The sequence below is a fragment of the Podarcis filfolensis genome, assembly GCF_964270895.1.
Source record: "Podarcis filfolensis genome assembly, chromosome: 8".
Classification (NCBI taxonomy): Eukaryota; Metazoa; Chordata; class Lepidosauria; order Squamata; family Lacertidae; genus Podarcis; species Podarcis filfolensis.
Window position 1 is genome coordinate 69951872 of NC_139611.1, and position 17682 is coordinate 69969553.

A 17682-nucleotide genomic window follows, 5' to 3' on the forward strand; every position below is an offset into this window, starting at 1 on the left:
CATCACGACGCTTCTTGCCCTTTTATGTGTAATGTGCTTATGCCATCTGTAAAACAGTAAGAAATGAATTACACATCAAAAATAGGTGAAGGGGAGGAAAATGAGAGTGAAGCCTGCAGATTGCGGTTAAGGAGCGGGCCGAGTTGAGGAATGAGACGAAGCCCAGCGCTCCGCATTGGGCCGTTTGGACTTCTGCCGTCAACATGGCCGCCACCGCCGCGGCATCCCATGCAACTGACAGACATCGGAGCTGAAGCCTAAGCGCGCCGCCAGGTTCCCGCGCTTTTCGTACCGTCGCTTTGACGTCGCTACGCAACGCCGCGCTCGAGCTTCTCTACACCAGACCAGACAGGACCCGCGCTGCTCCCTCCTCCACACACCCGCCTCGCCGCGGTGCATCCCGGGATCGCCTCCCGCCCGCCGGGTCTTCCAGCTTCCCGGCGTGCCCCGCGCCCAGCTGAATGGGGGCAGTCACAAGATGGCGGCGAACGCGAACTCTGCCGGTGGTGGCGGCGGCGGCGGCGGCGGCAGTGGCGGGATCATCCCACTTTTTGACTGCCCGACCTGGTGAGGGCGGGGGCCTGTGGAGCGGGAAAGGGTCCCGCCGTGCAGAAGGGCCTATATTTCCCCCGGGGAGACGGGAGCGGCATCATGAAGCGGGGAGTGGGCCTGGGTGCAGCAGCCCCTGCAAGCGGGGGAAGGACCGGGAAAGTGCTACGAGCCCTGGAATGTTATGCACCTGTATATATTTAATATATATTAAAAAATCAATTTTTTAAAACCCACGGAGGGTGCTTCTGAGCATGGACAGAGAACGTATTTCTTACACGGCTGTGTGGAGTTAAAAGGGCGTCTCTGAACATGAGCAGAGTGCCTGTCTCTCAGTGAAGGGAGGGTATTTCTGCGCCTGGAAGGCAAGGGGGAAACGACCCGTTTTATCACTGAGCGTGCCTCCCTAATAAAACAATTTCATTCAGTACTGCTAAACTCGGAAATATGGGAGTGAGTGCTTCTAGTCATGTTTGATCTGCACGTTAAGCATTTGTGGCTGGGTGCCCCTGCGCAGAGGCCCATTTTGATCCCGTAGCTGCAATGCTTTGGAGGAGAGACAACCTTATTGCAAAGAGGAATGACGGTTTGTTAAGGTCTGAGTAGCAGGTCATGTTTATGGCTGGGGTGATTAACCAAAGCATGAAACCTGGGGCTCTCTGGAGTTGTGTTGAAAGATGTACACAGTGACCTGCATCTAAGGGATATATTCTCAGTATTGCCTATGTGTGTTTTTCGCTGTCAGGTACTGGCCAGCACTGTGAATTCTGTCTTTGTTGAGGTGTTTACATGCTCATTGAACCTAGGTGTCTAGGGAAATTCTTTGTTTTATTTGAGAACTAGGTCATGCAAGTATGTCTAAAATTCAGAAAACTTTTTTTTAAAAGTGTTAGTATTGTGGGTTGCAGAAGCAAAAGAAAATGTCTCTTTGGGGGAATTACTCCCTGCTGGAAATGGATCATTCATTTTGCTTGTTCAGTATTCTGCTTCAATGGGTGTTGAGCCTACTAAGTGTGTGTGTCCTGCAGTTTCTTCTTCATACAGAAACAATTTTCTTCTGTGCCAATTCTAGGAGTTACGTAGGTAACTGCACCTGTGTTTTCTGGGAATTTGTTTTTGAGTAAGAAATTTTATGACAAAAAGCAGTGGTCACTCTGGTCATAGTGCTTGCCCCAGCTGTCTGAAACTATGCTGAAGGACTGAAAGGAAAGGATGAGTTTTTGTAGTATAACACATTGGAATGCATTTGAGTTATAGAATATGCCCTTTTCATCCTAATATATACATACATACAAAAGTGACTTAGAGGTTAAGTTTCTTCCTCCCTCCAAAACAGAAGGTGTAGTGTAATGTGGTCTGCAATCCACTTTGCCAAAACTGGTCTTGGAAGGACAGGTTTTGATGACAGGACTGGAAGTATGTCATATATGTTCACAGTGAAAGGATTTTGGTAACTGCCCACAAAGGTTTATCTTTTGGTACAGATGTCATGTTTCAGTTTTTGGTTAAACAATGAATTATATAATTAATATCCTTTGAGAGTCTAATGAACACATCTTCCTTTATGATGACGGGGCTGCTAAATCATCAGAAGAGCTCTCTGGGTTGTGACTTAGCAAAGTTTTACCTTCCGTGCTAATTATAGCTGGAGCTATCCACTGTGTCACTCTTTTTTTAATGACAGAAGGAAGAATTATAGTGAGTGGAAGATAGATGACATATTTTTCATAAAATCAAGTTCCAATTTATCTTTTTCTGTGGAAGGATATTGTAATATTTTCCCACCCTTGTTGTTACATGCTTTTTCTTCTGTCTTTAAAAACTATTTTTCCAAAGCAGCTCACAAAACAGGAAATATAAATAAATAAAAATTACAGTTTCGCACAGCAAAAACAGCAGTATAAAAATCTAATCAGCAAAAAACCAACCAGTCCTAAAAAGCCTGACAATAAAAACAAATTCTAAAAGGCCATCTAAAAATGGGAAGGGAGTGGACTTGTAGGATTTCCCTGGGAAGAGAGCTGCACAGTCATGTCACCACCACCAAGAAGGACCTTTCTCTACCCACCAGTCTGAATTTTAACTAATGACAGGAGGGCCTCTGATGCTAACCTTGGGGCTCAGGTAAGTTCATATGGTTGCTTCTATCTGCCACACAGAGGAACAATGCCCCTGGGTATTGTTCTCCAGCAGTTAACTATTTAGCAGTGAGTTCTAGTACATATTTGGCACAGATTGGGCATGAAATGCTTTGCATGCAGAATGTCCCACGTGCAACCCCTGGCATCTCCAAATACACTGGAAGAACCCCCTGCCTGAAACTGGATAATCACTGCCAGCCAGTGTTAACAATACTGAGTTAAATGGACTAATGGTTTGACTCAGTATAAGACATCCCCTGGTGATCCTAAGGCATTGTGACATGCACTGAGTGAGCTTCATCTTTCTGATGGAGAAAACCTAAGTAATGGACTCTGAAAAAATTAAGCTAATAAGACCTTGTATTGCTTTTGAGTGTTCAAAGCACTTCATATACATTATCTTGTTATCCTTACAAATACCCTATAAAGCAAGGGGCAAGGAATCTCCAGATCATGGAACTAATTAGGCCTAACAAAGCCGTTTCCCCCAAACTACATCCACCTGCCCCACACCTGTCAATGTGTGAGATGTCAAGTGTGAGACAGGTAAAGATGTGGCTACAAAGGAACAGTTGAGAACTTGATGTGAGATCCCAGTTGTTGCTTTGCAAATGGGGCTCCTTGATCCGCGAGCCCCACTTTGTCCAAGTGCAGGTGCCGTTTGAATTCATACAATGCCCACAAATGGACTTCAAAGGGGCTCCACTGTAATGGTGGTCAAAGTGAGCCCCTTTGAACTTTGGCAGGTGGGCAGCTGCGCCCACCTGCCAAAGTTTGCTGGCAAGGTTTGGAAGAAATAAGAATTCGGCCCACTGGCCAGACCCAATTCCTCACTTCTGTTGTAAAGTGAATATTATTATCCCCATGTTATAGATGGTGTGAGACACCTAGCAACTTCATAGCAGATTTGAATGGCGAACTCCCAGTTTGTAGCTCACTCTCTTAGCCACTATTACAGGCATAGGCAAACTCAGCCCTCCAGATGTTTTGGGACTACAACTCCCATCATCCCTAGCTAACAGGATGAGGGATGAGCTAACAGGGTCAGGGATGATGGGAATTGTAGTCTCAAAACATCTGTAGGGCCGAGTTTGCCTACGCCTGCACTATTACAAACAAGCGCCATGTTGTAGATGGTGTGAGACACTGAGGCGGAAACACCTAGTGACTTCATAGCAGATTTGAATGGGGAACTCCCAATTTGTAGCTCACTCTCTTAGCCACTATTACAAACAAGCCCCTCTAAATGAAGTATAATGACTTCTGAATAACACAGAAAACCTTAAGTGTTTGCAAACACAGTTTTTGTTTTCTTCCATACTAAATTGCTTAAATGAGATATCCATTACTGTAGAGGAGTTCTTATCAAAAGGGGTGTGCCAGTAGGTCTTACTCCACTGAAGGTATGCGCAAAGCCCGACTGGATCAGGCGAAAGGCCAGCTAGTATGCAGTATCAAAGGAAGCTGCCTTACACTGAGACCAGTGCTCTGCCCACCTCAGGGATAGAGAACCACCAGATATGGTTGGATACCCATCAGCCCCACCTACCATGGCCAGTGATCCAGAATTATGAGAATTTAGGTTCAACAATGCGTAGAGGTAACTGGTTCCCCATCCCTGGTTTACTTTCACCGGCAGTAGCTCTCCATGCTTTCAGACAGGAGTTTTTCCAGCCCTACCTGGAGATGCTGGGAATTGAGCCTGGGCCCTTTTGCATGCAATGTGTGTGCTCTGCCACTGAGCTATGGCTCTTCTCTTAATGCAGATTCTGGTCACTATTGTTACCAATAGTCATGAGTAGGCCTGGCCCAATCTATTCCACTTTAGAGCCATGTAAGCTAGTGACCAGCATCTCGTCTTATGGTAGTGCCATACTATACATTGTCTGAAGACCCATGTACGTTGCAGTGTCCTAAAGGTGCTGACTATTAATTTCACTTCAGCTCATACTTTTTGCACCAATTTCCTGTGTTAAAGTCCAGGTTTTCCATCTATCTAATTTCAGTGTGTTGCAGCATTTATGGTTAACGTATTGCTTAAGAAAAAAAAGTATGAGAGTTGGATTTTGTTTTTATGGCGACTTCAGATCAATGTTTAACTGTAGGGGTTCTAAATGTGACTTTATTCCAAAACTTTATTCCAGAAATTTCTGTTTTTGTTTCCTAGGGCAGGAAAGCCTCCACCCGGGTTGCACCTGGATGTAGTCAAAGGAGACAAACTTATTGAGGTATGAAAATAGATGCAGAACAAATTATCCTGAACCAGGAACACACTTCTAATACTGGGCAGCTATAGAAATAATCACAAGTATCAAACACAGCAATAAAATATCCTGCATCCTTTTCCCTTTCTCTCCCGCAATGTCTGATGAGCACTTTCAGCAAGCTCCCCGAGTTGCTTCCCATTTTGCTTGAATACCCACTATACATCCAAGTATTCCAAAATACCTTAGAAGCAGGTGTTGGTACCCAGTGCTTCCTTCTGGCATCACCTTTTAACAGTGACAGTTCAGAACTAGAAGGGCAAACCTATTTTTTGCTGTTCTGAGGGGGTTGTGTTAGTTTTCACAGTAACTGAATCCCAGAGATTTCCATTTTACAGCCAAGTAGGACGAAGTGATGTGCTGAAGGGCTCCCAGGTCCAAGTTCAATTGTAGCATGCCAAGGAGGGAATGGACTGTGTTGACACAAGAATTGCCCATATCTCTGCTTATTAACATGAGCTATTTACCTCCAAACTAAGCTCCTGTCTGTTTGAACTGTAAGCATCCCCTAGGATGGAATACCTTTCGAGCCCCACAAAGCTGAAAGCAGCAACACTGTAAATTGTCAGTTGCAAAGTACACATGTTGTTCAATTCACACAGGTTTTTTAAGCACTTGATACTAACCAAGCCATCTTTACCTTTGTTCTCGTTTCGAGTTCAAAGGTATAACTAGTGATCGGCTAGGTCTAAAAAGTGCAACATCAAAACAAGCCATGAAGTAATCAAGCTCAGTGTGTGGAGGATCACACTGGGTTATAACTCAGAGGCACAAATGAGTTTTTAACCATCTTGTGGCTTCAGCAGCAGTGAAGCTGATCCTTTGTTCCCATTTCAGCTTGTAAAAGCTGTTTCTATCTTTACCAATAGCAATACCAAGAAACATAATTGCTGCATGGAGCATCATTTTTAATTTGTAACTGAATATGGCCACTCCCCTGGCACAGGCATCCCCAAACCCGGTTTTGGGACTACAACTCCCATCATCCCTAGCTAACAGGACCAGTGGTCAGGGATGATGGGAATTGTAGTCCGAAAACAGCTGGAGGGCTGAGTTTGGGAGTGCCTGGTCTAGCAGCACTGATAAAAAATGGATAAGCCCTTCCCTCTGTTGCTGATAGCTCATAGTCTTCTGTAGCAGCAGCAGTCATGATGGAAATGTCTTCTTTTGGTGACCTTACGTTGCTGTCTGTCTGATGTCTTATCATAGAAACTGATCATTGATGAAAAGAAATACTATCTCTTTGGGAGAAACCCTGACCTGTGCGACTTCACCATTGATCACCAGTCATGCTCTCGGGTCCATGCTGCCTTAGTCTACCACAAACATCTGAAGAGGGTTTTTCTTATAGACCTCAACAGCAGTAAGTTGATTGATAATTAACCAGGTAATATACAGGGGTGGGCGGCGCAGAAGGAATGCTTGGGGTGTATTTTCAAGGGATTTATTTATTATTTTGAAAAGGATGAACTAATACGCAATTCACATAAGTGACACATTGTTAATATCACATTTTTATTAGAAATTGTTAATACATGTTTAATTTGGTGTTTACAATAAAAATATTGGTACCATACTTCAGTTTTCAAAACACTCTATCGTTAAACTCCTTAACATATTGTCTGTCCTTAATAAATACTTCGAGGCTTCAAAGCACTTACATTTCAGTAATCCTTGAGTATCAGCCAGGTGCAAAAAAGGGCACCTGGGCTCGCAAATAGAGAATCTTTAGGTGCAAAATGCACCTGGTGCCCTGCTAATTTCAAACCCTGATGGTGTCATTTCCAAAAAGGATGCCCTGGTGGTTTCCACTATAGCTTTAAGACTCCCATGGCAGTGGGTGGTGGAAGTTGGAGAAGGTGCTGTTGAAACAGTACTTTTCTGAGCAACATTCTCAAGTCATCTTTCTTCCCCATAGCTATATTATTATTACTATCATTACAGGGCCTTCACTGCAATTCCTCCAAGGCTTTAGAATGGCCTCCCTAGTGAGGTTCATCCCTGATCTGCTCTTGTGGCTTTTTCAGATAAGTTGCTGCACTCAGCTCACACTCAGAAAGGGACGCTGTGGTCTTGTGTTGCCACTGTCAATTTGTATTGTATATTATTGACTTGTGTTCATTGCTGTTTTAAGGGTTCACAGATTTTAGCTGGTCTTCGTCCCAAAGCCAAAATTTGAGGGTGCCAGAATCCTCCCCCAATTACAAGCTTACATGTTTGTCAAGGACATTCACTTCCCCTCCTCGCCAGCTCTTAAGTTTGGAGCTGGAGCGGCTGGGGCCAACCCCATAGTTGTGGAAACCAAGAGCAACTTCAGGAACAATCTCCAGCCCCTTCCCTAACTCCGAATTTGGAGTTGGGAGGAGGAGAGTATTTTGGTAACGCGATGCTGGGGCCCTTTTGAATGTCTTCATCACCAAAACAGCCAGCCTCACCCTTTGCTTTGAGAGCACTGGGCAGGCAGGAAAGTGCTGCTGCTGCTGCCACGACATGTGCCAACACAGCCAGCCCTAGAACTGCAGCTCCTCCTGGAAGCATAGCTCAGCTGTGGTCTGAAGGCACATGAGCCTGCCACCTTACTGAACTAAGCAGATATAGTCTGATCAGTGCCTAGATGGGAACACCTATGTACTTTATTTCATATGTATATACCTCTTGATTGTAAGGAGGGAAACGCAAAGCCAATACACCACACTGAGTTCTGTAACGGAAGAAAGGTAGAACAGAAATGTATGAAAATAAACATACAAACAAACAAAACTAACCTCTTCAAGCTGAAGAATTACTCTAACCACCCAAGTTCCTTCTGACTCATACCAGAGGCCAATAGATCGTTTGCCATAGCGAGCAAAATTGCAGAACACTGGCTGTTTAGTGCTGCTTGTCTCTTGGAAGCAGTTTCAAAAGCCTTGGAGAATTGGCTTGCAAATGTTTCATTTAATCAACTAATTCAGATTTTCCTGGAAGAACACAGTGAAATAATTTCATACACTTTCAGTGGGGCCCCACATCTAGCTTTGAATAAACTGACAGCTAATGGACAGTTTCTTCTTTTTTTATTCCAATATTCCCAGCACATGGCACGTTTTTGGGTCATATTCGTTTGGAGCCTCATAAACCACAGCAGATTCCCATTGACTCTACAGTTTCCTTTGGTGCCTCCACAAGGGCCTATACTCTGAGGGAAAAACCTCAGACGTTGCCCTCTGCAGTAAAAGGAGATGAGAAGATGACCAGCGAGGACGACGAGCTCAAGGGTTTGCTTGGACTTCCAGAAGAGGAGACAGAATTAGATGTGAGTTCACCCACAGCATGACACCCATTTTACCTTGTGGAGGGAGCACAGGGTTCCTTGGCTGGAAGCATGGCATAAGCAACAGCACCAGAACAAAAGTCTTCTGACCTTGCAAGTGTTAGTCTGTGCTTGTGTGTGACATACCTACTTTTGCAGCCCCCCATGGTCTGGCAAGTATGGCCAAACCTTTTCATAGAATTGTAGAGTTGGAGGGTCTGTGAATGTCATCTAGTCCAACCCCTTGCAAGGCAGGGACATTTTGCACAAAATGGGGCTCCAACCCACAACCGTGAGTCTTGTGCTATTTCAGACCACTAGACCAAATTCCCATTCTCCCCTGGCTAAACCAGGTGACTTGCTGTTAGCTTGCTCCTATATTATTGTGGGCACCTTGAAGCCTGTCCAATCCTAAATGCTCATGGGGGCAGGAGATGGGAAGTTTAATCTTTATTCTTTGTTGACAGTCTCATCTTTGGTTTTCTAGAACCTGACAGAATTTAACACAGCCCATAACAAGAGGATCTCCACGTTAACTATAGAAGAAGGAAATTTGGATATCCAAAGACCAAAAAGAAAACGAAAGAATTCCAGAGTAACATTCAGTGATGACGACGAAATCATCAATCCAGGTGAGCACTGTGGGTGTGTTCTATGTAGGCCTCGCTGCATATTGCTATTCGTTCCGTGAGCATTAATGTATAGAGGTTTTGCTGGTAATAACATTTCACTTTGAGAAAGCTGGCATTAAATCCCCTTCGGTGCTGAATACACTCTTCAAAATCCATTTTAAAACTAACCACGGTATTTCAATCTGATTTACCCATACAGAGGATGTGGACCCTTCTGTTGGACGCTTCAGAAACATGGTACAGACTGCAGTTGTCCCAGTGAAGGTATGCTTCTAAATGAGAAAACAGCCTGTTAACATAGCCTGTGAAAACTGCTATCTTAGACAGGGATAGTTGTAGCCAGGATAATATTAGATCCAGATGTTTGGTTCTTTTTATTGCTAGACCAATAGAAATACGTTTATAGGTAAGACATGTAAATAAGACTTGCAGCTGCGTCCTAATGACATGTTACCTTTGCTTTGTACTGTGGATTACAGCTTAACCTTTTTAATTTATTTTTTATTTAGAAAGACATGGTTAAGTTATAAGTAGTCATTTTTTTTAATGCAACAAAAAGGCTTCTGGCAAGCTCATGCTGTGCTCCTTCCTCAATCAATGAGTTGTTTCCATTACAGTGGTACCTCGGGTTAAGTACTTAATTCGTTCCGGAGGTCCGTTCTTAACCTGAAACTGTTCTTAACCTGAAGCACCACTTTAGCTAATGGGGCCTCCTCCTGCTGCTGCTGCTGCTGCTGCTGCTGCTGTTGTGCCGCCGCTGCACAATTTCTGTTCTCATTCTGAAGCAAATTTCTTAACCTGAGGTACTATTTCTGAGTTAGCAGAGTCTGTAACCTGACCCGTATGTAACCCAAGGTACCACTGTACTTAGAAAGAAAACACCAAAGGCAGCCGCCTCAAGGCAGTCACAGTTGCAAGTGACAGCCTTACTTAGGCCTGGGCCTTGGAATTCATGAACTCAGGAAAGATTTGGATTGTCAAAAAAGTAATATGTTGTTAATACCACATCCTGTTGCTCTATAATGCAGTTGTATTCTGTGCAGCTTCCTAGGTGGCTGTAATATGTTTCCCACTGTTCTCTGCTTTTTGTCCTTGCCAAGTGACATTATGTTCCGGTAGGAAAGGAGAGTTGTTAGGTTAAACCAGATAAAACAGATAGCATCTTTGGAACCTCTTACTGTGTTGTGACTAAGCAACCAATTCCCTGAGGGTATTACTCCTTGCCAGGTTCATTCCAGCAAGTACTTAATGAAAGTGATGATGGAACAGATAGGAATGGGCTTGATGCTGCAAAGTAGTTGCATTAAGCAACTCATTGCATCCACCCGAGGGCCACATCGAACATGAAAACCAAGCCGATTCAGGCGCTAATTCTTCATACACCATATAAATTATGAAGAATTAATATATACCAATGAATATTTGGAAAGAGGGAAGCACAGATTTCTCTGCAGTGGTTTGTATTGGGAGGTTGTTTCAAAAATTAAATAGTTGTCCTTTCCACTGCAGAAAAAGCGGATGGACAACTCCGGTTCCCTGAGCGCGGATGAGTCTGCCACGCGGCGCATGCAGAACTTTCCCTATAGCGGAGGATTGTACGGCGGCTTGCCTCCCACTCACAACGAGACAGGCGCCCAGGCCCATAGCATTCATGGCACTGCGCTCATTGGAGGCCTGCCAATGCCCTATCCTAATCTTGCCCCGGATGTGGACTTGACTCCGGTTGCACCCTCAACGGTCACCATGAACCCAGCTCCAAACCCTGCTGTCTTTAATCCCGAAGTTGTGAATGAGCCCAAGAAGAAGAAGTATGCAAAAGAAGCTTGGCCGGGCAAGAAACCTACCCCTTCTCTCTTGATCTGAGGAGCAGAGCTTGATCTGTCCTGGGAGACAGGAGCACAACCAGCCAGAGTGGACAAAAAACTCTTCCAAGTGCAGCACCCACAGCTTTCAGAATCGGGGTCCTAACTGTGTGTCATAGCCAGGTTACAGGGGTAGGCTCCCCTACAAAACCAACCTCTGGAAGAACTCTACAGGCATCTAGAAAAGAGAGGTGTTCTCCCCCCCCCCATCTGCAGAACTACACTGCCTAACAGCCTTTTCTTCTTTTACTCAACCCTGGTTATTTTTATCCTAAGGTTATTCATGAATTTAAGGGGCACGAATTTAAGGGGCACAATAGTTATTTTTATCCTAAGGTTATTCATGAATTTAAGGGGCACTGTCAGGTAACACAGAGTCAAAATTAACAACTCTGTCTTGCAGAGTTCAGCTTAACCAGCTGGTCTCAGGTGAATATTCATCCTCAGAAGTGTATGTGGACCTGATCAGTTTTCTAAAGAAGCACCTGGTTTGGGTATAAGTAGTACTCATGTAAGTCAGATAACCATAGCTTGCTTTTAAACATGCGGATCATGAAGTGCTTTAGTCTAGGTACACCCCGTTGTGCTTGCCTTGTGAGTGAGTATCATCTTGAAGGCTGGAAGCACAGGGAAATGGTAAGAAATAAAAATCAAGCAGATGTATTTGCTGCTTAGCATTCTAGATTGAATGCACCAAGAAGGAAAGGAATATCAAATGAGAGCTCTTAAGGTACTTTTAACAGTGGCCCTTCCAGAGAAAAAGCAGTCTACTTGCATAACACTCCGTGTGGGTTGGTTTCCTATACACAAGCAGAATTTGTCACACAGTTCTTCCCCCCCCCCCCGAACTAATCCCAAAGCCCATGAAAGGTTAGCCAGTTTCTTAAGTGCATAATGACTGCAGTTCTGTCAAATGGGGTTATTGCGTGAGCTAAAATAGTTTCCGGATCTCAGCTCCACCATTGTGCAGTTTGACTTCAGTTTTTCATTGAACCAAAAGTAGCTCTAAGGCTCTAGTTCCAGATGTTTGGAATCAAAAGACTTGATTGAGATGTGTATATTGTACACACTAAAGTAACTATGGAAGCAGAGTTGTATTGTCTTTGTTTGAGAGTCTTACTATTCAGGCTCTTGGCACTGGGCAGGCTCTTAATCACACTGCTTGATGGGTCCCTTCTTGGTTTTGTGTACTTAGATGGTTAGTATCTCCAGTGGTTTACTGTTCCCTGTAGTACAACATGGCAGAACAGTGGTCAAAGCTTAGCCAAAGTCAGGCACATCCTGTTTGGTTTGGTTTTTCCCCAGTGGGGTGGGGAGTTAACCACATTCTTAAGTCCTCCAAATGAACCAAGTGGGATTTTAAAAAGCTAGATTGTGTCTGTTATTGCAGAAACATTACAACTATCCAAGGTTCCATTTACCACCTAAAGTATTGAGCAGGACAGAGATTTGGGGCCAAATAATTCAGGTTATCTGCTGCTGCTTTAAAAAATGTGACAACATATTCTATCATGGGGGGAGTCCGAATGGAATGTCTTGAAGTCACTTCACTTCTACACAATCTGCTTTTCTCTGTTTCATCTGACGGTGTACATAGGACCCTTTTGTGAAGATGAAGTTGTGTCTATATTGTGTAGTTACATAACATCATAATCTAGGTTGTGATGAAATGGCTCGTGAGCTGTAGGATTCCATACTTCAAATCTTCTGTAGCCTCACTTGCAACCTCTCATCTTTGGGATATTTTTAGTTAACTTTTACCCGGCTATTAAGCAGTCTTCTGGTATGGAAGGCAGCTCTTCAGGATATGTGACCAGTTTAAAGCAGTTAAGGTTTCCCTTGCTGGATTTTAAATGAATTTTTTTTTAAGTGACTTGTTTCGCAAGATGTGTCCCTTGGGATTTTACTGATTGCAGGTCTTGGCCCCTCACCTCCATGGGATGGTGCAGACTTTTAATTTCAAAATTTAAATTTCTTGGAAGCCAGTTCTGGCCAACATTGAGCATGGGGGAGGATGAGTGAAAGGTGTGGGGCTCTGTACAGAAGTTTGTACATTTGTGTAATAGGCCTTTTCACACTCTGTTGAGCTTTTTACCTGTAACCTTTACTACACTGTAAATTAAATGACTGTTTTGCCAAATTGAGAGTTCAATGTGTGTCCCAAATCTTAACAGCGCAGTCGGCCAGGAAATGATCCTTTGCCATTTCTGGTCTATTTGTTTTAAATATTTCTTTTCCCAAACCAGCATACAGTATTTTCTGAAACAGCTTATCGTGTTTTTAGAAAATCAGGAAGAACATCAATCCGTGAACAAGCTAACAGAAAATAATAAAAACAGCAATAAGCAAGAGTCCAATAAAGAAATTTTTAAAAAGCCTAGGAATGGCACCTAAATGACAGAAGCGCTGGCACAAAGCATGGTGTTCCAAACATGTGCTTGCAGAAGTCCTTTCTCATGTTGCCATCCATCTGACCTTGGAAGGAGAAGGGTACCCAGATCAGGTCCACCAGCCAGGATCAAAATTGGAAGCAAGCAGCCTGGGGCCACCCAGATGCTGGGTTCCCATCAGGTCCAGCCAGCAAAACCAGTGGTCAGGGATGATGGGAGTTGGGAGTCCAGCTGCATCTGGAGGACAACAGTTTCCCTTCCCCTGATCTAAGTAAGCAGGTAGGTTCATAGAATACAATATATGACTACAGTGGACCCAGGCTGTTTAAACACTTCATGGATCAAACCCAGCACTTTGAAGTGCATCCAGAAACATACTGAAAACCTGTATAGCTCTTTCCGCACAAGCAGAGCATGTTCATTCTGACAAATTCCAGTTAGAATGGTGAACTGCCATATTGCTGGGCTTGCATGACTGATGTATCAGATGGTCCGGGTTCCTGCTGGGGGTGTGTAGCTTCAATGGAAAGGAGAACCAGGAAACCCTGTTTTTTCTTTTATGAGAGTGGGCTTCTAGAAGCAGGCTGCTTTAATTCCCACTCATTCCTTAAAGAAACCTGACTCTTGGTTTCCTGCGTTTTTGGCCACCATGGTTGCACCAAGGCCACTCTACATGCCTTGGAAGACTATACTCTATGACCACCAAAGTGCAGGAAACTGCAGGATGTTGGTGCGTTAAAAGCTGGGTGGCAGGGTGAAATTAAACAGGTGCAATGGTGGGAACTCTTCATCTGTAGAATTTCAGCCTGTTATAAGGCTGTTGATGGTGCAGTGGGCAAATCTAGTACATTTTGTTTCCCAAGTAAAGAAGGGGTGCTCAGGTTTTGCGGCTCCATCACACCCTGCTGAAGGAGAGAGCCAGAGCTTCAGCCCCTATGGATAAAGGTCTGAAAACCACCTATCTCTTGAATTTTTCCAGCCCCTGGTCCTCCTTGCTTCCCCTCAGAAGCCTTACTCAAATGTAGAGTTTTCCGTCTCTGAAAATAAAGGCGCATAGTCAGGTTGCATATTTCATTATAAAGCCAAATGGGGTTGCAATCTCCTTTTTACCTGGGAGTAATCACCACTGAACTTGATGCATAGGGTGATGCTGAAAACAAATTGGGGTGGGGTTTTTTGGGAGGGGGGTTGTGATTGTGGCTAAACCTGATTTAAAGGGTAGCTGAGGGCTATTTATTTTTGTACTATATTTTGTTGTGCAAGTTTTTAATAGATTTCTACTCCCTACCCCTGCAAAAGAAATGATTCCTGATCTTTTATCAGGAACTGAAAAGGTACTACCTCCTGATTGGTAAATTGAGAATCTTACAGGAAATTAAAGGAAAAAACCAACACACACTTTGTATTCAAACTATAGCATTTCAGAAAGAAGCCTTAATTTTACATCCTGCACTGTATATGTATGCTCCTGTATTAATTGGGACTTCCAAGATGATGATGATGATAATAATAATAACAACAATTTTTTACATTTTTATACCACATCTTCTCCAAAGAGCTCAAGATGGTGAACATGGTTCTCCTCCCCATTTTATCCTCACAACAACCTTGTGAAATAGGTTAGGCTGAGAGATAGTGAGTGGCCCAAGGTCACCCAGCGAGCTTCGTGGTTGAGTTGGGGGGGGGGTGTCCAGCACTCTAGCCACTATAGTACACTGGCTCTTGATACATAGTGAAAGAAAACTGCTAGCACATTTGTAAAGCCAAGTATGTTAAGAATTCCCTGAATTGCAAGGGATTGAACTAAGACTATCCTTGGGGTCCCTTCCAACTGCACAATTCTATTACAGTGGTACCTCGGGTTAATAATTTTATTCGTTCTGGAGGTCCATTCTTAACCTGAAACTGTTCTTAACCTGAAGCACCACTTTAGCTAATGGAGCCTGCTGCTGCCGCTGTGCCGCCAGAGCACGATTTCTGTTCTCATCCTGAGGTAAAGTTCTTAACCCGAGGTACTATTTCTGGCTTAGCGGAGTCTGTAACCTGAAGCGTCTGTAGCCCGAGGTATACCACTGTGTTCTAAGTTTTGCGGGGTCTTTAGAACTCTGGCCGTGGCATAAAGCACATTGGGCTGGTGTTGTGAATAAGTGCAATAAGCTTCCTAATTAACCCCTTTGGTGGTTGCAAATAAATGTGTTAGGCCACTACTCTGTTCACCCTCCATGTGGGCTGCCCAGTCCACTGGGGGGACAATACTAGCCCCCACCCTGTGGACGCCAGCAACCTACCCTATATCACTGCTTTAGGTAAAGGGACCCCTGACCGTTAGGTCCAGTCGCGGAATACTCTGGGGTTGCGGTGCTCATCTCGCTTTACTGGCCGAGGGAGCTGGTGTTTGTCTGCAGACAGCCTCCGGGTCATGTGGCCAGCATGACTAAGCCACTTCTGGCAAACCAGAGCAGCGCACAGAAATGCCATTTACCTTCCCGCCAGAGTGGTACCTATTTATCTACTTGCACTTTGATGTGCTTTCGAACTGCTAGGTTGGCAGGAGCAGGGACCGAGCAACGGGAGCTCACCCCTTTGCGGGGATTCGAACCGCCGACCTTCTGATCGGCAAGTCCTAGGCTCTGTGGTTTAGACCACAGCAGAATGATAGCCCCAAGTACCATGGATAGCCAGTCATACCACTGAACCTCTATCTTGTAACTATGGTGACCAAAACAGACTAACTTTTTTTGTTTGTTTTAAAGCCATTATTGAGTTTACAAAGGTTGGTCATGAATGTGTGTGATTCTGCCTGGTGATGCATGAAAATAGGTGTGTTGGGGGGGGGGAGGGGAAAACGAGTTTCAAAAAGATCTGAAAGGCGTACGTGTGTAAAGTGAGACTTCCAGGAAATAGATGTCAATAGTCATCAGTGACTGGACATTGTCGGAATAGCATTTTCCACAAAGTTCTCTTTAAAAAATAAATGAATAAAAGAATGGAAGCAAAAGCTTCATCGCTTCATAAGAGGTTCATAGAGAAATCCTAACAAACTATGCATTTGCATCAAATTTAGCTTTCATTTTCAACCAGGCTATTCTTTGAAAGAGGAACTGAAGCTGAAACTTTAAAAATTGCACATCAGTGGGGTTTTTTAAATCCACTCATCATTTTTTCCCATTAAAAAACCACCTCCGTTTATTGTTTCTCTATCCAACTTCAGTGGGAGAGTATCTATGAGATGCTACTTGCTTGACTGCATATTGTATCAGTGTTGCTGTATATGTGTGCATACGTTTTGATTTTAAAGTTAAAGATTCCAACTGATTAATATTTCCTTCATGTTAAGTATTCATTGTTCTGAACCTGCATATCACTTCATCCTCTAGGGTGTATTTGTTGTTTGAAAAGGTGCCTTGAGTGCATTTCTAAACATGACTTGGGTTGCATATGCACCATACATATAAAGCACATCTCCCCCCACCCCAGTGTAAGGGGGAGAAGCATTGTGGAGGGGGGAGAAGGCTTGGGGTGAGGGGGAATGACCTATAAAGGGAGGGGGTTGGTCATGTGTAGGAGGAAGCAGCCCCTAGTAACTGTATATCAGCATAAAACCCTTGCTAGATGTGCAAAAGTTGGTTTGCAGCCAATGTGAACATAGGAAACTGCCTTATATCAGGTCAAGGCATTGGGCCACCCAGATGAAGACTGTCTCCTCGATAGGGGTGGAATGATCTGTCAATTTCAGTTTTCTTAATTTCTCATTTTTATTAATGTTGAATTCAGTTCTCCGCATTTCTGCAGCAATTTAAAAAAAAACTTCATGTAAATTCTCCAGCACGTTAGTGCAGATTTCTCCTCATCAACACATTTTTACATGCTGCTTTGATTAATGTACACAGTTTTGCAAGCAATTTCTCCTCCTGATAGATTGCATTCTTGTGTGTTACTCTCCACCACAGTATATTCATTTGTATACATACTGTCCCCTAATAATATGCCTGTTTGTAAGCATTGGTTGGTTGGAAGAACTGCGTTGCAAAATTTGGATGGGTGTGGATTCTGAAAGGTGGCTGGCTGTGTTTCAGTTCTCTGGTTGTTTTTGTAAGGCGTGGGTTTCATAGACCTGCCTTTAAAAGTGAACTGAATTGAACTTCTCCCCTATCCCTGCTCCTCTGTGGTTTTCCAAGGTCAGGCAGAAAAAGTATTCCCCATCAGCTGCTACCTGATTCTTTTAACTGGAGATACCAGGGACTGAACGTTGAACTTTCTGCATCCAAAGCAGGCATGTGCTCTACCACTACATCATGATCCCTCCCCGAACCTGAGAACTTCCTTGTGCGAAACTGTACATTTCCTGCAGGCCTGCTTCAAAAAGGTGCAAAAGCACTCTTCTGCCACTTCCAACGGGGCGGTTTTGGTGGGTGACACTGCTCGCATCCATGGCATACATTTAAAGCACACTTCCACAGTCATGGTTTCCCCCCCCCCCCAAAAAAAATCCTGGGAACTTTGCAAAAGGTGCTAACCTCACAGATCTACCATTTCCAGCACGCTTAACAAA

At 43.9% G+C, this 17682-nt stretch overlaps 1 protein-coding gene across 7 annotated transcripts; it reads left to right on the top strand.

The window, feature by feature from the left end:
* The first annotated feature begins 428 nt into the window (after positions 1 to 428).
* Positions 429 to 12880, top strand: PPP1R8 (protein phosphatase 1 regulatory subunit 8). Of its 7 annotated transcripts, none has more exons than XR_014551378.1 (8): positions 429 to 567; positions 4858 to 4918; positions 6164 to 6317; positions 8029 to 8249; positions 8734 to 8878; positions 9078 to 9142; positions 10388 to 11016; positions 11077 to 12880. XR_014551378.1 is itself a non-coding variant. In XM_083627720.1 (7 exons), exons 1-7 carry the CDS (start codon positions 479 to 481, stop codon positions 10739 to 10741), a joined length of 1089 nt encoding a protein of 362 aa, XP_083483846.1. In that variant the 5' UTR covers positions 429 to 478; the 3' UTR covers positions 10742 to 12880. The 7 variants fall into 7 exon arrangements, 2 of the variants coding, with proteins under 2 accessions (XP_083483846.1, XP_083483847.1); XR_014551379.1 differs by having other exon boundaries at positions 10388 to 10999; positions 11061 to 12880; XR_014551380.1 differs by having other exon boundaries at positions 450 to 2673; positions 10388 to 10999; positions 11061 to 12880.
* The last annotated feature ends 4802 nt before the right edge of the window (positions 12881 to 17682 follow it).